General features: G+C 38.4%; 2 protein-coding genes across 5 annotated transcripts in view; both read right to left on the bottom strand.

The window, feature by feature from the left end:
• Positions 1-21,891, bottom strand: part of LOC134847739 (uncharacterized) — a 569,481-nt gene that overhangs the window by 14,202 nt on the left and 533,388 nt on the right. For all 3 annotated transcript variants that reach the window (XM_063864938.1, XM_063864954.1, XM_063864945.1), the window contains exons 2-8: positions 11,796-11,862; positions 11,214-11,315; positions 10,481-10,521; positions 10,022-10,235; positions 8,235-8,423; positions 6,054-6,370; positions 236-445 (exon numbers count right to left, since the gene is read on the bottom strand). In XM_063864938.1, the coding sequence (XP_063721008.1) occupies positions 236-445; positions 6,054-6,370; positions 8,235-8,423; positions 10,022-10,235; positions 10,481-10,521; positions 11,214-11,315; positions 11,796-11,807 (1,085 nt within the window). In that variant the 5' untranslated portion in view covers positions 11,808-11,862. The remainder of the gene's footprint in view (positions 1-235; positions 446-6,053; positions 6,371-8,234; positions 8,424-10,021; positions 10,236-10,480; positions 10,522-11,213; positions 11,316-11,795; positions 11,863-21,891) is intronic.
• LOC134847766 (general transcription factor IIE subunit 2-like) lies at positions 11,948-15,365 on the bottom strand. 2 transcript variants are annotated; one of them, XM_063864988.1, is made up of 3 exons: positions 14,759-15,365; positions 12,967-13,139; positions 12,348-12,490 (listed from the first exon to the last, which is right to left on the bottom strand). In XM_063864988.1, exons 1-3 carry the CDS (start codon positions 15,359-15,361, stop codon positions 12,475-12,477), a joined length of 792 nt encoding a protein of 263 aa, XP_063721058.1. In that variant the 5' UTR covers positions 15,362-15,365; the 3' UTR covers positions 12,348-12,474. The 2 variants fall into 2 exon arrangements, with proteins under 2 accessions (XP_063721049.1, XP_063721058.1); XM_063864979.1 differs by lacking the exon at positions 12,967-13,139 and having other exon boundaries at positions 11,948-12,490.

Raw genomic sequence — 21,891 nt, 5'->3', positions numbered from 1 at the left:
CTAAATACACATTTTTGTCACTAAGGTACACTAGAACTACGGAATCAAAAATATTACAAGAAAGCATCTGAAATTAAGAGTTATTTCTCGGATATTTTTTGCGCCCAAATTTTTATTTGACAGTAATAAAGACCTCTACTTTAATATATCAGTTGTGCCACCACCTCAGTTAAGATCAGTGCTCGATCACAAACAATACTTTGAAAATTTAGACAATTATAATTTCACAACTCACTTGGACGTCTCCGGTATGCCTGCAGTGAGTTCCAGGAAAACAGAAAGATAGCTTCCCCTGACCACCCCATTGCCATCAGGGTACACTTTCAGCCTCCAGCTGAGTCCATTCACTACCAGAGGTGGACTGTACACTGGATCCGCCTTCTGCTGGAGTTGATTGAAGTTGCTGATGCGGAAAGTAGCACTGTCGTAATTAGGCACCAGTTCACTGAAATGTGGAATCTATCAGTCCAATATACCCAGAAAAAAAAAACAGACGGACCTCGATGATTGTTGCACAAACAGTAATTGCCATAGTTAACGATTGCTTTCATGTTTCATGGATTACGGATCTTTAAACATAGCCAGTAAAAGTAAGGCACCCTTAATTCCTAAATGTTTCATTTGAAAATATACTTGCTCATTTGAAAATATATGACCTTGAACGTCTTTTACTATTAATTTCTTTGACAAAAAATCAATTTAATAAACTGGTTCAAAAGGTTTTTTAAATACCACGGAGAATTCTACAATTTCCTTCCTTTTTAGCAAATTAATTGAATTGAACTTGAAAAGAAATCAGATGTCAGCCCGCCAAAACTTATATTTGAGCATGAACAACTTTTTAGACTTTTCCATAAAAAAGCACTCGACCTAAATAAGTAAAAACTCGCTTCAATCATTATCACTTGAAACAGTGTTTAACAAAATTAGATGATGTCGGTTTCATTTGTTTCACTGGTTTAAATTTTACGGCAAAATTAATAAGAGGTAACAAATCATTGCTTCAGACATTCAAAACACCTCTATATACAAAAAACAGGTGAACTAAAATTTCACGTAGCGATGAATTTAACGATGAAGAAGATTGCTTTTATGCCATATGCTAAATTAACTTTTTACTAATCAAATGTCAAAGCACATATGATATTATACTTCTACCGCAGCCTGCCGATTCAAAAGTGCCACCAAAAGTAGCACTTACATTTGAGATTGGAAAAAAAAGAAAGCTCGTACATAAACACTTTGCTTCGCAAGTGTTAATATCAAATTGAATAATTAAACTCAGAGGCGAAGCGGAGCTTCGCAACACTTGCCAAGCAAAAAACCCATTGCGCTTCAAAGTAAAAAATAGTGAAAAAAAAGACAGAATTTCCAAAAAAAATCTGAAAAATTATGTTGGAAAAAATTACTTGATAAAATAACTAGACTAAAGTTGAGAAATTACAGCTACGAAAACTTTATTTTTATATCCGATGAAGTTCATAAACAGCCCTTTAAAAATGGAAATGATTTACCCAGCGGCAACAAAAGCGAAAAACTGGATCGAAACCTGTTGAGCCGAAAACAAAACTGTTGTCATAAAAAATTTCATTTAATTTGAAGCTTTTACCACCCATCCAAACTGAATTACATAATCCCAAACGGATATATTTTGCCCTTGAAGTTACGCAAACTAGGTTGACTAAGTTGATATAGCAAAAACTAAAACTGTTTGAATCTTTGAAAAAAAAAACGAAAAAAAAATGAAAAAAAAAAAAACAAAAAAACTCGATGTCAGACATGGTAAATTTACAAATTTGTGAAGTTTCATTGATAGTAAAAACTGTTTAAATTCGAACAATACCCATGCTTTAAAAGTAATCCAATAAAAACCCTACCAGGTAAACAAACAGCGTTTAAAAAACGGAAAATGAACCGACATAAACTAGTACGAAAACCAAGAACCCGAAAAATTGAGGTTTTTTTGAAAAAATAATTACAAACTGAAACGGACTTGAAGTAATTACTAGCTAGGTGATAGTTAATTTATTTGAATCTTCAAGATATTGAGCATGTCAGCTGAAAGATCCTTTAGAAGTGATCCTCTAGAAGTGAAGATCCTGTGGACGTTGTTTACGAAAAAAAAAAACTAGTCATCGCAAGGGTCATTAATCTGCGCATTTCTTCATTAATCTGAATTCCAAATTTTTCGCAATATTGTTCTCGTTCAACAAATATCAACTTACCTGCCACTCATTTGAATGTGAACTACATTAATTTTTTACTCACTACAATCAAATCTTAAAAAACCTGAAAATCCTTATGTTGTTGTTGTTGTTGTTGATGGAGCTCGTCATAAATGATATGAGGGACGTAAACGTCCTGTTCGGCCAATAAACATTAAAACTTTATCCGGATTTGTTTGCAAAACTGAGATAATGGGGTTTGAGCCCAAAGTTGACATTCTTTCTTCATTCCATTTATCGCATTTCAGGATGAAATGCTCTGTGTCTTCATCTTCTTCAGTCACACTGACGGCACTGCGGAGATTCAATACGACCAAAGAGATGCTCAGTTTTAGCTAGGTTACTACATCGATTCAACCGGAGCCTATGCAACAAAACTTCCTCTTCTCTTGAACGGTTAGTTGAATGCTCCAAAGCCATGCCATTGCAAATTCGTCTGTGTAAGTGATCTTCATCCACTTTTTGCCGGTAATCTTCTAGTGTCACTTCTTCTCTATTCGTCAGAATAAACTCTTTCGTACTGAGATTTTCTGGTTTATCTTGGATCATCTTTCTAGCGGTAACTCTCCAGTCCGGACGAAATCTGCTATCCCCTCTTGCTTTCAGTCTCTGAGGCGGGCCGTCATCTGTCAAAAGATGCAGATGATGATCTATCGGGAACCGGAGGAACTTACTGTACAAAATGGCTGCCTTTTCGTCGCTGTACTGCTTCAACGAAGAAAGCCTTGCCTCAGCGCGAGTAGCGACGGCATTGGAACTTGCTGGCGTGCCACAAATAATTCTTGCTGCTCTGTTGTTGCATGCCTCCAGTTTATTCCAATTCGAGTCCGAGAGAAAAGAACCCCAAACTTCACTGGCGTAAAGTGCTCCTGGCTTGACATAGGCATTATACAATCTTCTAAGGTCAGTGGATGTCAGACCCCAGTTCTTTCCTGACAAACTAGAAAGCAGTTGTGTCCTATTCCTCATCTTCTTCACCATGATGTTTGTGTGTTCGGAAAACGTCAACTGTGTATCAATGTTGACACCCAGAATCTTGATATGCTTGTTGAAAGGAACTTGTGTGTTCTCCAGAAGAAGAGCTGGCTGTGCTTTGCCTGTCGTCTCTCTCGGGTCCAGGCTGATCACTAACCCCTCAGTCTTCCACGGTTCAATGAGCATATAATGATCACTCGCCCAAGAACTGACGCTTTCCAGAGCTGGTTGCATTCTAGCTGCTGCTGAATCAGGAGAAACATCCTCATTATAAAGCGAGTAATCATCCGCAAATTGGGCACTTTTCGTGTCTGGAGCATTCTGAGCAATCCTTGTAGGCAAACTTGCCGTGGCAAGACAAAAAAGCAAAGGGGACAGAGGTGAGCCTTGGGGAACTCCCTGCTGAAACACCTTATACTTGGAAAGAGAACTGTTCCATCTGACACACGCTCTTCTGTCGCTAAGAAACGACTTGATCCACCGCAGGCAAGTAGGATGAAGGCCAGCTTTCGCTAAGTCTCTAAGAAGACCACCACGCCACACCCTATCAAACGCTCCTTTGAAGTCAACTGCCGTGATCACTGTGCGCTTCTTCATCTGTAGGTTGTCGAATGCCTTTTGGCTGAGATTGGCAAGAACATCTGTTGTGGATCGTTTGGCACGAAATCCTGACTGACAATCTGGAATCATGTGAGTACTCTCGGCCCAATGACGAACGCGGGATTCCATCATAGACTCCAGAACTTTGGCAATACACGGCAACAGAGAAACGGGCCTATAACTCTTTATCTGAGAAGGCGGTTTACCATTCTTCAAAATTGGCACAATGACTGCACGTTTCCAGCAATCTAGAACTTTTCCTAGACGTAAGCTCTCATTGAAGACACGAAGCAGAAACAAGATGCAATTCTCTGGCAAGTGCTTGATCATCTGGGGAACAACTCCATCTGGGCCGGCAGCTCCAATCTTCATCTTCTGTAAAGCTCTTGCTAACTCGTCTTCGGTGAAACTGTCACCCAGCTCACCTTCCGAAGTTTCTTTCAGACTTTCTCTAGTCGCTAGGTAAGCTTCCTTGGAGTCCTCTCTAGTGATCTGGACCTTGCTGGCTGCGGCATACGTTTTCACTGCAAGTTCCGCTTTCGACTTGTCAGTGACAGCGGTCTTGTCCCCTGCACACACTGGATTGTCTGGCAATCCCAGTTTCTTCCTGCCATCCATACTTTGAAGCGTGCGCCAGACCTTGGTACTAGGAGTCGCCGGAGACAACGTGTCAACAAACTCCCGCCAACTACGTCGTTTTTCTTCTCTGATGGTATCAGCAAACATCTTCTTCGCGTTCTTGTACATTTCCACGTTTTCTTCGCAAGGGCTCCTCCTCAAGAGACTGAAAGCATCCTTCATAGACCTCTTCGCGCTCTCACAGAGACTAGACCACCAAGGTTTCCTGTTGCCACCAACCTTAGTGAAGGGAGTTGACTCCTTAGCTGCCTTCTGCATCGTCTCGATCAGGACCTTGTAATTCTTCTCCAGTGACATATCTTCATTCCACTCTGACAAACTCCTGTGACACACACTGCTGTACTTCTCCCAGTCCGTTTTGTTGAAGTTATACTTGCGTTTTGTCTCTTCTTCTTTCATCCCTGAAGAGCCAATGACCAATTGAATTGGCAAATGATCGGAACCAATGGTCTCCAGCACATCCCAAGAACAACTGCTCGCCACAGAACTGTGCACAATGGTGATGCCGGGTGCCGTTTCCACCATCGCGTGACCCAGCTGCCGAACACGTGTAGGAATGCCACTATTCACATGCGCCATACTGTTGTCAATCAACCAGTCGTCAATTTCTTCTCCCAACTGATCGGAATCTCTGTTCGCATCCCAAGAACCATGCGCATTAACATCCGCACAGATAACAGAACTCTTCTCTCTAGGCCAATGGTTCAAATACAACGCAGCATCTCTCACGTCTGCACCACCAGTAGCAGGAGGACGGTACATATTCCAGAGATTCATCCAGCCATGCTTGGTCTCTACTGAAACTCCCAACGACTCCAAAGCAGCTCCTGTCGGAAGATTCAAACTTTCTAACCTTCGTGACTGGACTCCAGGTCTGACGAGCACCGCCAAACCTCCTTGGGGTTACTCATTCTGCACCAGATGCACCGTGCGTTCTGCTCTATGGACTTTCCACCCATTAGCACTAGGGTCAGCAGTAGAACTCATCAGCTTCGTCTCTTGCAACAACGCAACATCAATTTTCTTCTCGTCGAGAAACTCGTTGAGACTAGTGACCTTACCTCTCCAACCATCGATGTTCAGCTGCAAAATCTTCAAACATCTGGGCACTGGAGTCGTCAATCTTGGTCTCCGAGTTTGGGTGGCTGGCTGCAGAACTGCAACTGGAGCAACAGGGACAGTAGGAACTGTAACACACCCACAATGCCACCTGAAATTCTGATGTGCCCTGATCTCTTGGGTCGACATCCCTGCGCAGCGCTGATGTATCCAATTCTTGCAATCCACACAGTAGATAGACCAGACTCTGCTACTAACCGCCTCACCACAGTATCCACAAGGCCATTTCACCGGCCCCGGATTCAGCTCGATATCCCCTGCCAGAATTAGAAGCCACCATAGATCGGGGTCACTATGGTGCTTCAGCAAAAACCCGCACTGGTTTCCATGTGTTTTGGCCAAACACTCTTTGGTATGGGAAATTTGAGATCCTTCTGCAAGGATCCACACCTGCCGCCACGTGAAGGCTTCCCAAATAGCAGGCCTTATTATCTGTCCGCTTAAGATGTTCAAGGTCACGCATATTGCCAACACTTCGGCCTTAGAAATGCATACCTTGTGAAATCAGCAGGCACAGGCGCAGTCACGAACGACGCCATCGGCTTCTTCCACACCAGACTGAACTTATTCAGCATCTCTTTTGTCTTGAATATCAGCTCACTCTTCTTGAAAGCTCGCATGTCATTCTCCACACCAGCCAGCAGTGCAGTCAGGGTGTCCGTTTCTTCGATCAGAGAGTTCTTCTGGCCCATCAGGGTGTACAGTTTAGCCTTCAGCTGGCTGTCCAGCCTGGATACCATCATGTCAGCTCCGTTTCTGATCTCACGCACTCTGTCCTCTTTCGCAGTCGTAACTCCGTCCACGTTTTTCTCCTACAAAACACATTCAATAGAATAACCAATCAGCTTAATAAGAGGAATACCATGCATTAAACATTGCAAAAAAGCAAATCTATAACTGAAACTAAGTATATAATTCAAAGACAAAGACGCGGAACCATATTAATAATAAAAAATGATCTTCTTTCAAATCACCATGTTAAAATCAAGGATCAATTTATGTATAATTTGACAAAGCACTGATTCGGGAAATAATCAGGAATATCTTTCGCTCGGCCGAGTGACACCTCTTCTGGGCAATTAATCAACATACAAGTCCTATCGCATATTTAGATCTCATTTTAATTTCCAGAGAAAAACTGTAAAAATGAAGAGTTATTTGAAATAATTTCAATTTTAACGAAAGATCAGAAAAGAGTAAAAACTGACCTTGTTCGATTAAAAAAAAGCCACATTATACCAGGAAAATTTAACCAGACTCGTATAGAAATGAATTTGGTCTTTTGTCATCCAATTCGATCAGTTTGTTTTGTTTCGATTTGTTCCTATATTTTTCGTTTTCAAAGTTTTTGTATTTTTTAAATTTCTGAAGAGACTTTTATCCTTTGAAAGTAAAATATTTCAAAGTAGTCTATTTTCGACCATTCAAGTCTTATAATTCCATTTGAGAAGCTTTGCCCTAAATTATGACCCACAATGAACGCAAGGTTCAATGCAAGAATTACAAAGTTTCATACAGAGGCGAAGCTGCGCTTCGCACACACTTTCGCGAGAACACGACCAAAAAGCAGCTCATAATATGACATAAGAAAAGGTCAAAAAATCGAATTAGCAAAAATCTGCGACCTAGCAAACTTGAGTCTCACGCACTCACCATTCAGCCACGGATGCTTAAAATCCCCAAAAACTAGCCACCAATAACGCAGCTATATACGCTAATAAATTGCCAATTCGATGAAGCAAAAGTAGCACCAAATACAAAAAGATACAATTTTGCATGTAATAAATTGCAAATCATAAAGTCGCATTATGTATAAACAATGCATTTCAAAAAATTGCGAGACATGTGTAAACGGTGTAAATTTATAACAATTCGAATGTCAAAGCACATGCTATCAATAAGCTGTAAAGGTGCAACAAATAAGCTGTCATGCCAATTCGATGCAGCAAATATTGTTACTTTAAGTCGCAACAATATTTGCGACTTAGTCGCAACAGAAGTCGCAACAATATTTGCGACTTAGGTTGGAAAAAAAGAAAGTTCGTACTATAACATTTTACTTCGCAAGCTTATTAAGTTCCCTGGTTTACGAAACATTTTGACCTGGTATAAGTCTTCTGTTAAATTATTCAGTCTTCTTTAAACTTCAGCTACATGTGTTTTAAAGTACAGTTTTTGATCTAAATGAATGCATCGGTACTTACTTGTTGACTTTTTGATTAGTTCACCTTTAAGCCGTCGATTCATCTCTAGTTGAAAATTGTATGCAAACTGTTTATTTTCGGTGACCCAATCAAAACTTTTCCCCAAATCACACCAAAATATAGTATTATTATCACTGCCATAGATCAATTTGTTCAGAAAATTTTAAATCCTAGCGTTTAAATTTTTTTCAGAAGTTTTGCTTGTTACTGGGAGTAAAAAATTAGGCCTACAATTGCTTTTTCTTTCTTAGGACCAGATTTAAAAAATGGAACTACCCTGGCGTTTTCTTCAGAACTGGTCGGCCCAAAATGGGAGTCGTTATATAGAATAGAGAGGAAACCTTTGTTTTGTGAAAGAACTCAAATGCCTGTGCGCATGGTGAGATGAGAATTAGGACGGAACTATCAAGCAACTACTTGTTTTGTTCGACTTAAGTTAGTTTCATCTAGTTATGAAACAAAGCCTACTGACCACTTCCTGAATGAGAGAGATGAGTTCGATGAGTCGCCTCCTGAGTGCATTGATCTCTTCGTCTATACTCTTCACATGCTGATCGTACACTTCGTCCAAGGGTTTGAACTGGTGGCCAGAATGAGTGCCACCCCAGAGAGCACACTGGTGACAGATGCAGGCACGACATGTCGCACAGAACACACTCAGCTTCAAACGAAAAGAGACATTAGATAACACTATTCATACACGAGGGGAAGAACCAACACACGAGCTGTTCAGTTCTTTAAAAATATATAGAACCCAATTTTGTGCCTCTGATGAAGCATGAATTGCATTTCTCCGGTAATTCTAGGCCTGATGTTGTCTAATCATCAAACAAAAGTACGATAAGCTTCGAACCGAGAGACAGTCGGAAGTCTAAACAACTTCAGCATCACCCTATTTCAGACTCATTCAACATAGCAACTGTTCCAGTGTCAAAACAATGAGACATTTTCAACTCCATTTTGAATAGACACCTGACTGATTGTGGCTACAAAGGACAAATGCTTGAAAAAACGGTGCAATTATCGATAACAGAGGCAAAAAGGGGCTTCGCAAAACTTGCAATACAAAAACATTACAAATGAACAAAATTCCATATAATTTTCTTAGTTTTTCTACCTTTTTGAAAAACTGATTTCAAGAAGCGCTCAATTTCCACTAATAGACCAAACACTAGAAACGCGTAAAAAATTCTAATTCAATTCTTTTTGAAAATTGAGAAAGAAAGTATAAGAGAAAAAAAACTTCAAATTAGAATCGGAACTGACTAATGGTTTAATAAAATAAGCATTTTCGTTTTCAAGAGACTTTTGAAGAGAAAAAAAAGGTTATTGTCGCAAATTTTTATATACTAAATGTCTGTCCAGGTTGATTGCCTGAAGTGCCATAAGATAAAAAAAAACATCAATCCTCATGGATGTTAGCACAAGCATTATATGAAACAGGAAAAATAATTCAGCTGAAGAATAATGTGGTTCCTGCGAATCGCAGAGGAGCAGAAGGCCTTAACATTCCAGTCGAAGAAAGCCAATTTGTGTTATCTCCCCACATTCTAGACTGTTATTTTGTTGAGCGAAGGTCTTTTTTTTGCGAGTTAAGGCCGTTTTTTTTTGCGTCTAGAACTTTCACGTGGTACCATTTTTGCAGCCGAATTTGGTCATGCTGTGGTAGACCTGAAGCTAGTTGTCAAGTGAGAGCTCGTCCTCGCACACTATCATTGCCATACCATGGTATGGGATCGAATACAAGATCTGACGATTTCAAAGTGAACGCCTTACCACTATGCTAAGTTGAGAAATTGGGTTTATGATTGAGATAATGCGACTAAGCTCAAACAGACATGATTTTCGACCACAAGAAAACTAGGTACTGGCATGTAATTTTATGTATGCCACCTCACATTAGCATCCTATTTTTCATCACTGACTGCTGCATTACAGTGTCTTTTATCAGTAAAGATAACTTAGGCGTGAACACTCGATTGACCATTTTTATATATGAATTAACAGCTCAGATGCAAATAAAGGCGCCTTTTGATATTCCATTAGGTCATGTTTCAGTGGGGAAATGACTTGCCATTTCATTATTAGCTTGCCATTCACATCCATCAAACTTTCAGTTCAGGTCCCGGTTTTTTCTCTCTTTCCATTAAAATAGGCAAATGGGTTCTACCTTTGAAGTCCCTCCCTCGATGATAAAAAGAACTCGATACCTTCACTTTCAATTTCAAAATTGGCTCTGAATAGATTAACATAGTTTACCTTTTCAGGATGTTCGCTACAGAGATCTTTGTCTTGGCCTTCTCCACTGGACGTAGAGGGGTCATTGCCTCCTCCGGCTGACGACTTGCCTCTGGAACTAGTTGTGCCTCCCACGGCACCTCTGGCACTCTTGCTTGTGCTCAGACTGTCCAGCTGTTGGGTTACCTCCTCAACCCATCGGCAGTTCACCAACTCGTGCAACTCCAGGCCCGCTCTTTAATATTCAATTGATATGCTTGTAATAAATTGTTTTTAACAGTATACTTATTGACAGATAGGGCTTATTACCATGTCTTGCCAATCAAGCTTGCCATTGCGATCACAGATTTTTTACAGTCACATTCGCGATCTTACATAATTGTATTGCTTCCAAGAGGAATTTCGACAAAATTTAAAGCTAAAACCATATTTATCGGCTGACATTTAAAACTGCCAGCAATCAATCATTGAGTTATGTACCTGCAATGAGGACACTGTGGTCTCTGCTCCGTAAGCCACCTCTGAAACAGCACAAACACAGTTTTTGACCATAAAAATTTCCTTATTCTATTGATGTTTAAATTTTTAGTCATATCATTATAAATTAGTTCAGCAGCAACATATGTTATTCGCGGAAATACTATCAAATGTAATGGACTGACTAAAAGCACAAAGAAGAATTACAAAAAAATTTTGTCAACGCCCAGTGGACTAAAACCAAAACATTTTTTCGATGAAAAATAAACTTTTAACTGTCTTTGATTTGATGATACAAGAATAAACTGTTTTCATGCAAATAAAGGTTCTACAGATATCAGCCCAAACGATTTAAGAGTTCCCTAAGAGCCGCGTTACAGGGGCAACTGCTAAACTTCATCTATATTTATAGTGACTGTAGATATCAGGGCAAAAGAAAGCGCTTTAATGAAAGCATAGCTAGATCATATGCGGTGTAATTAACATATCAACTTTTTAATCTTAAATTGGCGGCTTGCGCTGGAAAAAGTTGACTGGCCGTATAACACTACTCTTTCAAGCTTACATGTATAAATACGTAAAGACGGGGCCTAGGAAATTAGACGAAAATTTGCTTATCGTCTTATTTCCTAACCCCCCGTAAAGACAGATATTGAACCACTGGGTTAGCAATTGGGGTAATTGTGATCGGCAAATGGGGATAGGAAGTAATTTAAGTTGCGAATAAGATACTAACCCTGATGCAGAGGTAGCAGCAGAGTTTGGAGCAGTGAGGGCACAGTCTGGCGTCGTACAGCTTCTCCATGCAGATAAAGCAGCGGAACACCTCTGACAACGACTACAAGCAAACACATAACAAATATCAGGATATATTAGGATATAACAACACTAGGAATAGTTTCCAACAAGTAAACGAGCCAGGCTCGCTTTTTCGTAGGCTAATTGCTGAAATTTTGGAAGCTTATAATCTTAATATAAGAAGCCTACGTTGGTATGATTGATTCGATAGCCATCAAATTATCCAAAATTGGCTCACGAAAAACAAGACGCACGTATCTGGGGTGTTTTCTTTTATCACATTTCATTGCGAACTAGCTTCATTTCTACGAGAATTGCGTGGCTCTGCTTCTCTGTCAAAAAGGCTTGATCTATGCAAATTTTAAAAAAGGAAGAAATATGCTGGCTAGGATGGCTTATTTGCTTAATGCCAAATTTCACAACTGTAATTAAAGTCTATGTTAGATAAACTTTATTTTTAAACCAACGGGGAAACATAGAGAACAACACATAGTCGGTCAACTACAATTAGGGACCTCACCTCCATTTCCATATTGATTTACCCCTCTCAGTCACCAATTTTACTCATCAATTATACATAATGATCTGAAATCATTCAAAAGAATAAGGTTGTTTTCAAAACTCATCATGGACATGAAATAGAGGAAGTTCATAAGAAAAAAAATTCTTTCAGAAATACTTCCATAACTAGTAGAAACAACTAAGACAATAAATAAAGATTAACGATCAGTTTTTATTTTGCACCCAGAGCAGATAGCCAACCTCTTTGAGCATGTGTAAATTCCAACTTTAACTTTAACAAAAGAAAGAATAAACAGACTGGCTACCCGATATGTAAACAGAAAGCTACTTCTCGAACTTCTGAGCACCCGGACCCGCCCTGTCCGAATAATCTTGAAGCACATCGCCCATATGGGTATTATGCACCTTCTGTGCCCAATACCGTTTCTTCTTAGGAGCTGACTTTTTCTTCAAGTGTTTCGAGTTCTTATTCCCTCCGCCTGTATCCTGCATTGATTGTATTTCGTGTTTCTGTAGGTACTCTTCGATCTTTCCGTGGTCCATTCCAGCAACTTGAACTGAGTTCCACAGTTTCTGGATGTCTTCGTCCACTTCTATGTCAAGTGATCTGTCGTTCAGGAACAGCACTTGCTTTTTGTCACTGCGTGTAATTGTGATGACCATGTCTTTTACTTGGGCTACTGTGTTTTTAGCCTAAATAAAAATTCACCATCTCTCACTTCAGAAGTTTACCGTTTTAATTCCAACATGCTCGCTTGCTATTATAAAAGCGTTAACAAAAAGTATAACGCGTTCATGAAATTTAGTAAACATGGCAATTTCAAAAATTACAAAGACTAATTCCGGGAAGGGATGGGATCTGAATTCGACCCCCTCATTACCCAAGGGAGTCCCCCTTTCCTATCCATTTTAAATCGACCACTATTAGTTTTTTGGCATAGCGACAATTCGACGCTATTATAAAAAGCGACAATTGATCGCAGGGCAATTTGATCAGGATTCCTTGCCATAGTTCCGTGAATCATTCCATATCGAGTCCTTCACCCGCTAAGGCATGGCCGTTTGGTTGTTGTGCATTCATTTCAAATTGGTTACAAACTTAATAAGGAAAATTGCTCTGCGACGAATGGTCGTATCAAGATTTTTTAACGGTGCAAATCTATACTAACATTGTGGGTGCGTGCGCCTCAATAAACGGAAAATTTTCATCACAGCCTAAAAAATCACTTTCGGCACATTTTTCGAAAAAATGCCTGCGACTACTTCCTTTCGGCAGAGTTTGTGAAATTATTCCTCTCGCGAAAATCTTCGATCCATCCCTGCTTGTGAGCATAGCTTTTTCCTAAACATGCCTGCAGTCAATATAAGTTTTTAAGCACAGTCTTAAAACTCACTTTTCTGGCAAGCATCTATGAAATCATTCGTATCATTTTGAAGTATAACTTGCGTGTAACGCATCTCCGGTGCTTCAAACAGATTAATGAAAAGTGCTGATAAAAAAATATATGAAAAACAAAAAACGAATGCAAAAACAACAATAGACGGGGAATCCAACAAAGCTTTTGATATCAAAATTTGAAAGATAAAAATGATTTCAACTTAAAGCTTTTTAAAACTAAAATAGTCAAGTATCTAAACTACTGCGTTTAAGATCTTCGTATTTTAAACTCATAAACGAAGAAACCTAAGATGTCCGGCTAAACAATACGTTTTCATTTGCAACATCAACAAACTTATAAAAGGGATTCATAATACAGAATAATTAATTTCAAAATATCTTTGTAATTTAATTTGACTTTTTTTCCTTAATTTAATTGCAAGATAAATGAAAAAATTTGGAAATATCACAAAACCAAACTGGTAAGAATGAAAATTTGAGCAATGATATAAGGAAGGGAGATCACATCAGCATTCGCTAGTAGTAGGCTGACATCACCCCAACAAAGGGTCGATATTATCAAACTTTGAAAATAATTTTTTTTGGAAATTTAACAATTTTGAGGGTTTTTTTAAAAAAGAAGACAAAAACATCATATCTAAGAAAGTAAAAGGCACTGAGCAGTTGAAATTAAAAATTTGATAAACTTCCTGAAAGTACCTTGAGAGCACACCGTTATAACCTTGAGTACTTCAAACTTTGTGAAGTTTTTTTTACATCTTAATTTTTTGAAAATTTTTGAAAAAGTATAAAAACGGCGTATCTCCGAACCTACGATGATTCGAAAACCAAAAGCATTTGATCGGTCATCTTTAGAGGCAATATTTGCCAACCCTGAAAGTACCTCGATAGCACCTGAAAACAGGGTTGGTAATTTCAAGTTTTGTGAAAACATTTACTGTTTTGACCATTTGAAAATGCGAAGCAACTTTGTATTCGGATGTTTTAGTTTTTTTGTGTTCCACGCAGAACCAAGAACCTCAAACTATCAACGAAATGGGTTACGTGATCTATCATATTAAAGCCGTTTCAGGCGTGATTCGAACAAAATTAAAGAATTTTGAAACAATTTTTCAGTGTCGAGCGAGCGAGAAAAACCAGTTTGAAATTTTTGATTTTTTGGTCTAATTTCAAGCTGATAGGTGAGCGTACAGGCTTACAATAGCTTATTTGTGTTTGATTTAAGCCGTGAAGACCTAGTTTTACAAGAGTAAAAAATAGTTTATGGAGTTTTAAGCGCCAACTTGGGAATCAAAAAAGTTTTACTTTGAAAAATTTTTGGAATTTTTTTTTTAAAATCATTTTTCAAAAACTGCTTTTTATTGGCCTAATTTACTATGGTTGTCAAAAATGCCTAAGTTCTCTTTTTTTGTTCGGATCATTTCATGACACCACGAAGAAAAAAACGTTCTGTGCTACTTGCACAGTAACCGGCTATCCTAGTTGTGATTCGTGATTACTAATAGTTCGTTGGTGGTAGTAACTATTTTTTGCTACAATTTCAATTTTGCACATATTCTCACTTTTTCTCGTGGCAAAGACTCTTCGATATCTTCAACTAACAGTCCTCCTTCCCCGTGTAAATCATAATTCTTCAGCAACCTTAGCAACTGCTTTTTGTTATTGATGGAATAGGGCGGCTTATATGTGAACCTCTTTTCTTCATCCATATGTATTTTTGGGTTGTTTGGCAAGGCTTCGTCTTTTAACCATGCCATCTCTTTCGGCGAAATGTAAAAAGAACTTCTTCCGAATTTTTCGTGCAGAGCATCCTGGATTTCGGCAAACGTGAGTGGAAAATTAAGGTTCTCTTTGTGTCTGTCTTTCATTAGATCAACAATAGTGCCGAGGGCTTTGAAATTTGCATTGCTGTTTCTCGGTAGCTCACCTGATGATTTCTTCGTTAATTCGGAGGCATGTGACGCGTTAACTGATGCAGACATTTGTCTGATTACATTTTCTTGTTTCGCTTTTGCCTTTTTCATCTTCAGTTTCGATTCTGCCGTCAACTGGTCGGGTCTGTTTCGTTTTCTGCTGGGGTCTGACTGTGAAGAGGAATTTGATGCGGAAACAGCCCGCAACTGTGACGCTTTTAGACTGTCCATTTGATGCCATAGCGAATCCATTACCCTATCTGAATTTATCAATCACTTTATAGCTAATTTCATTCAGTTGTATGTGCAACGTAAAGGACACAAACAAGAATTGCCGGCAAACCGACGAATAAGGGAAATCAAACCGACCAGTCAAATTATCAGACACAGAGGCAAAGCGGAGCTTCGCACCACTTGCGATACAACAAAAACGTTTAAAAAAACACGAAAAAACGATAAATTGAAGACGTTGATATAAGACTAGAAACGATAGGTCAATAAATATTCAACTTGTCAGTCGTCTCGATAGAACTTCATTGTAGGCAAAGTTGTCAGGCATTTGACTAATAAGTAGCAACGGAACAAAACTTACGAAGAGGAAACAAAGCCGACAATCTTTGAGCAGACAAGTTTATCCGAAAAAGAATTTGATTTTATAATTTTTTTAAGGTTTCAAGTCTTTCCAACAACTACAAGGATCAATACTTGCACTTGCAACTACAATGAAAGTTGCTTACAGTACAAAAAAACAGTGATGGGGCAACTAAGCCGACAATCTTCGAGCAGACACTAGGTGATCCGAAAAATCATGAACTTGAGAAAAAAAGATTTGAAAACTTTTAAGTCTTCCATGAATTTACAATGGACAACACTTGCACTTGCAACTACAATGAAATTTGCCTACAGCATAATAAAAATCAGTGAAGTGGCAACTTAGCCGTTTGATGTGAGCAGACAAACGAAATTCAGCAGACGATTAAATTTTTCTGGGACAATTTTTTTTTCAATTTTATTGATATTGAAAAAAAAAAACAAATCCAAACAGGACCGAACCCCAACCCTAGGGTAGAGAAGCAACCTCGTTACCTCTAGGCCAAGGCGCCTGGAAGATGTTCAGATAATAAAAAAAATATATAGGAAGTGAATAAAGAATAAGTCAGAAAAGCTAATTACGGAAAAGTCTACTTCGCGACTTCAAGACACTCGTTCTCGCAAGTAAAAAAAATTTAAAAAAAAAAATCCATGCTTTACAAAGTAAGGAGATGGAAAACAATACTAAATAAAATAAATATGAATTGAAAAAAAAGCACAGAAAATGAGCCGACGGAAACTAGGCCAAAAACCACAAATCCGAAAAAGAAATCAACATTTTTTCAAGAAGTTTATTTGAACAAATGTGTTAATTTGTATAACTCAATTGTGTTCTTTACTTCAGAGTCAGGCTTAATATCTTATCATATTTAACTGTTTTAATCAAGACAATTTATATGGTGGCAGGAGAACGATCTACTTGAAAAAGTCTTCCTCTTAAATTCCTCCATCGTGAACGGAAGGGAAAACGTTTGATCACTGGAAAACTGAAGTTCAAGCGTGGAAGTGGTTACAGATATGCCAGCGGGGAAAATGGGGCTTGCATTAGCACGGGCCCTCGCGGGCCACAAGAAACTGAAGACATTTGATAGCAAGTACTGAAAAATCTTTCCTAGAATACTCAAATTTCGAAGGATACCGGCGAAAAACTGAGAAGAGAGAAAATGAGTTTACTATAAAATTCAATCATTTTTATTTCAAATTGAAAGGACACAAAATGATTCTTCCAGATAATATTTTGGCATTCAAATGGCGTTATGGAGCTTCCTTGACAAGCAAGGAGCGACAAATGTTTTTTACGGCAACCGATAAATTTGAGTTCAACCAGATGAAACAGACTGTGAGACTTCTTTCACTGAGCAAGAACCTAGGACTATTGAAATTGTCAAAGAAGAAACTGCATTTGTTGGCGATGAACAAGAGCTATATGCCAGTTACAGCAAGCAGAAACGTCAGCTGCCATTCAGGAGACCAAATACCAAAACATCGCTCCAGAAAACCAGATCCAATGATGACAAAAATCACTGGGCTACGTTTTTCCAGATCGCGAGGAACAAACATCGTCAAAGCAATCAAAAGAGCCAGATTATTTAGATGACAATGAATCATTTTATCTGACGTTGACAGTTTGTCGCTTTCTCTTGTACAAAAATCCAATGGCTCTGGCATCATGGAAACTGGCTGTATACCAAGACAGATTCTGGATTATCCTGCTGTGAATACTACATCGCCAGCCTCAATGAAGACAAACGCCAGTTGTCTTTGGAGGCGGAACGACCGTTAAAGCCTTATTTAGCGTCACAATGCCGGTACAGTTAGACTGTTGTAAGTGAACTTTGCTCGTAGAAATTGTTGATCTGGATTTACCACTACTGCTTAGCAATAAAAGTATGACAAGAGCTGGTTTTCAATTAATTTTGAAAGCAGAGAATGTTTCCAAAACAGATGAGACCGTAACTACCGCAAATTGTAGTTCTGTACATATAATGAAGTTATTGCCCCTGGAAACTAGTAAATTAAGCTCTGTGCTTGTATCAACCTCTGAACTCGACGACAAAACTACTCACATCTTTATTGCAGGGCAGGATGCAGTGCACAACAAAAACCTCGAATCAGAAGCATCTCACGTGATTAACGGTAGTTCTACTTGTATTCGATCCTGCCGCAAGAAGTCACACCCGGTTGTAGGGCTTCCTTTGTTTTCCACTTTCAATGAGATTATCTCCATCGATTTACACTAGTTTCGCAATCGACAGGGATCGTAATTAAGTGCATTATATTGATTCATACACACAATTTAGTCAAACATTGCCTCTTCAAGGTAAATAGGCGGATAAATCTGTGGACAACGCACTCAATAAAACATGGTATTTTGCATTTGGTACCAAACAAACCTAATTTATACCCTCATCAAATGCCAGCATTAACATTAGAAAAGGATCCTGATGTCATTTTTCATCAGCTTACGGCATTGAAGCGATGCGGTGAAAGCGACATAAAAGTTCAACCTAGCGAGCGCGTCAGACGAGCTCTGATGTGTAATACTCGTACCTGTCACCTCAAACTATCGCACGGAGACCAGGTTTACTTCCAGCATCAACCTTCTGCATGGCGCGGTACTGGTCGCATAGTTGGCATTGACCGACCTACAAAACTGGTCAAGAATCGACAGCGCTAGTGACACATCTCCAACATTAAAAGATGATCCCAAGAGTATTGTTTCCCAGAGCAGTCAGCCAATGAAATTTCAATCGCAAGGTACGATCGATGATGACGATACTCCGTATGGCGATTCTTCCCCACTAGCTGATGAACAAAAAGCTGCTGATGAAGATTGTGGCTCGAATGGTTATTCGACAGCATCAACTGAGAATGGCGTATCTTATTCATCAAAACATGTTACACGTCTTCGTTCTGTGGTACGTATCAACAATAGCACTCTCGGTGAACCAGTTGAGGGGACAAAAAGAAATTGCGCTGGCAAAGCACGGAGAGCCAAGCACGGATTGCGCTGGCAAATACAATCATGGAGAGCCAATTGCGTTTTTGACGAAATGCGAAACAACTGGCAAAGCACGGATTGCGCTGGCAAATACAATCATGGAGAGCCAATTGCGTTTTTGGCGAAATGCGAAACAATGGACAACAAATTGTGCGTACTCACTAGGTGAAATCAGTCAGAGACGGACGATGGCAGGAAAAAAGCCTGACTTGTTGCAAAAGGGTACCAAGATGTCGATGGACATGATTTAGAGAAGGATACATCCACCTGTTCTAATGAAATTTTTAGAATCTTACTCGCTGTTTTATCGTCCAAGGAATATTGGACTTTTTGTAGAGCAATAGACACCAAAACAGCTTTCATGCAGGTTTTGTCCTTCCGATGAGATGTATTTGTCATTCCAACAAAAAGTTCAACGGAAAACAGAGCTTAAAAACTGCATCTATGGACTTCCTGACGACTTACTTTATTGGTAAAAAAAACTCACGGAGGAAAACGCTCCAGCACCGATCTCGCCCTTTTTATATAGCCTCAAGTCTGTATTTGTACACATAACACATGTCGATAATTTCTGGACAGCGGGCTCGCAACAGTGTTTTGATAGAAATCGTCAATCATAGTGCAAATAGCCTAATTTTTGTGATCAACGTATCAAATAGATTCAGATGCAGAAAATGGAAAGTTAAATAACTCACATCATAGAAGAAAACGCAAGCATTACTTAAGACACCGCAAATATTGCTAACGAAAACACGAAAACGCGAATGACTATCAGAGCTATTATCCGCAATTAAGATTCATGGATCAGACAGCCTGCCGCTTAAATACAAAAAGCCCAAACACACCAATGCTGATCTGAGCCCAAGTCTCGAGAACAGTGATTCGCTGAAAGAAACTATCGAAAAAACTATTCAAAGCTATCAATGGTCAGGTGGTAGCAATTTTCAATGAGTTCAAGGAACGATTAACAAATATTCAAGAAGTGGTTTCAAGAGAAATAGTGAAAGTGAAGGAGCATATACTCAGTAAAGCAAAAACTACCATGTCCTTCCAGGCGAGACAGTGCGAGATCAAGACGTTCTCAGAAGCTTAACTGATTGAGAGATGTAATCGTAGAGATAGCCTACGGATTGTTGGTATTTCTGAATATCAGATGTCGATCAAAACGGAAGACAACGCAATGAAGTATGGCAGTGAGATAGAAGGCAAAGACTCAGAGTTTGATATATCTATAGCCCATTGGTTACTCACAACAAAAAACCAACTGCAAACAATGATTGCAAGATTTACTAGAAGAGCCGGGAAAGTCAACCCTACAGTAATCGTTCGTTGGCGCAGACAGCTGTTTTTCTAAACACTGAAATTAAATCTGCAAGCAAGTCACAAGAAACAGGAGCTAAGTCTAAAAATTATAAATTTTACACAGTGATGTATTTCATCTTCATACACCTCATCTAACTTATCGGTTGTGTTATGTCATGTGAAGTCCATAGAAAAGAACGTTAATGAACTAGAAGCTATGGTTAACGTTCTCGAGTCTCAACAGATTATCTGCCTAGCTTAGTGAAAAAAAAAATACAAAAGATATTTATACCCTAAGTAAAAACTATTCGTTTGTAAATAGTAGAAAGTTAAAGAGAGGTGAAGTTTTTACAGGAGATAAAGACTACTCTACCAAAATCGAAATGTTTTTTGTTCAAAATTCGATATCCGCATAATAGTTTTAGTTGTTTCCTTAAAGCCACGGTCCGATAAAATACCTTTTAAATGCGAAATTGATAGTAATCAGGTCCCATAATTGTCTGCGGTGATTTCAACATTGCTATTAAACAGAAAAACAATTTTGTTTTCAATTATCGCATCGTTATAGAGGCCAATGGAATTGAATTACTGCAGAACAGTTCAGCTCCAATTGCTTCAAGAACTAGTACCTGCATTGATCATTTTATTGCAAAAACTAATCTAATTTTGAAAATTCAATTCAAGAAGATCAATCTTTTTCAGATCATAGCCTTGTTTTGCTTGAAACACAATTTGCTCATAAAACATCTGTCCTTCTCAGACATGAAGTTCCAAAGTCGGAACAAAATTGCAAGATTTTCAAAATGCGCTCAAAACTGAACAAGAATTAACTGAATTAGTGTCCGATGAAAATTTTCTTTCTGCTGATGAAAAAGTTCAAAACTCGTTCAGGTCTGTTCTATGTAATATTGCTCCACTGAGAAAAATTATACTCAACAAAAACAGAAATGAAAGGTATGGTGCAAGATAAAAACAACAAGGAAACAAGCTAAAAACAACAAAGCAAGATAAAAGCAACCCGAAAAAAAGCATTTTTAAAAGAGAGACAGAAAGTTGAAAGACTGCAAACATGTAAAAAAAAGATCTATTATTTTCAAAGATTCAAAAATTGTATTGAAGACTCGAGACAAGTTTCTAAAATTTTAGTTGAAATAACATAAGAAAAAACTCATTAAAACATCAGTTCATGTAATTACACATAGAAAGATTGTTTTTGAAAAAGAGGATTTCCTGAACTACTCAAAGCTGCAAAAATTTTGCCATTCTGGAAAGAACGATCAAAAACATACGTAAACCATTTTATGCCAATTGCCTTGCTGTGCAAAAATTTTCAAAAAAATTATGCATTCTCGTCTCTAAAACTATTTGGAAAAATTCAATATTTCAAGCAATTCAGTCATTTTTTTAAAACAGTGATTCTTTTGTAGAATTGACAGAAAAACTCCAATTAGAAAAAGTGAATTTAATTGCAGTACGTTTTTAGATCTCAAAAAAGCGTTCGATACTCAAGATCATAAACTTTTATTAGATAACTTGATTTATATGTCGTCAGAGGAATTAGTATCGATTGGTTTAAAAGCTATCTCAATAACAGAAAATAATGCATTCATGCGAATTTAGTCTATTCTAAGCAGTCATATACAACGCATAGTGTACCACAAGGGTCTGTAATTGTACCATTGTCATTCCTAGTTTACATCAATCAAATGCCAAGGTGTATTCAACACTTTTAAGTCTATCTTTTTGCAGATAATACCAAAGTTGCTCGTGAAAATGATTCATTCGATGTCAATGAGTAGGATATCAGCCGTATCTGCAATTGGTTGAACTAAAAAAAAACTAACAATAAAAACGACTTATGTTAAGTTTTCTAACAAAATCATGCTTC

Source organism: Symsagittifera roscoffensis, chromosome 1, assembly GCF_963678635.1.
Source record: "Symsagittifera roscoffensis chromosome 1, txSymRosc1.1, whole genome shotgun sequence".
NCBI classification, from domain to species: domain Eukaryota; kingdom Metazoa; phylum Xenacoelomorpha; order Acoela; family Convolutidae; genus Symsagittifera; species Symsagittifera roscoffensis.
Note: the sequence above shows the minus strand (reverse complement) of the source record. Positions and strands in the feature narration are given on the sequence as shown.

What these genes read in the sequence shown, in the direction of transcription:
- LOC134847766 (XM_063864979.1), bottom strand. Translation starts at nt 15,361, where the DNA reads ATGGATTCGCTATGGCATCAAATGGACAGTCTAAAAGCGTCACAGTTG. An exon ending in AGTCTTTGCCACGAGAAAAA is followed by an intron (nt 12,491 to 14,758) that starts GTGAGAATATGT and finishes ATTTTTATTTAG; the next exon opens with GCTAAAAACACAGTAGCCCA.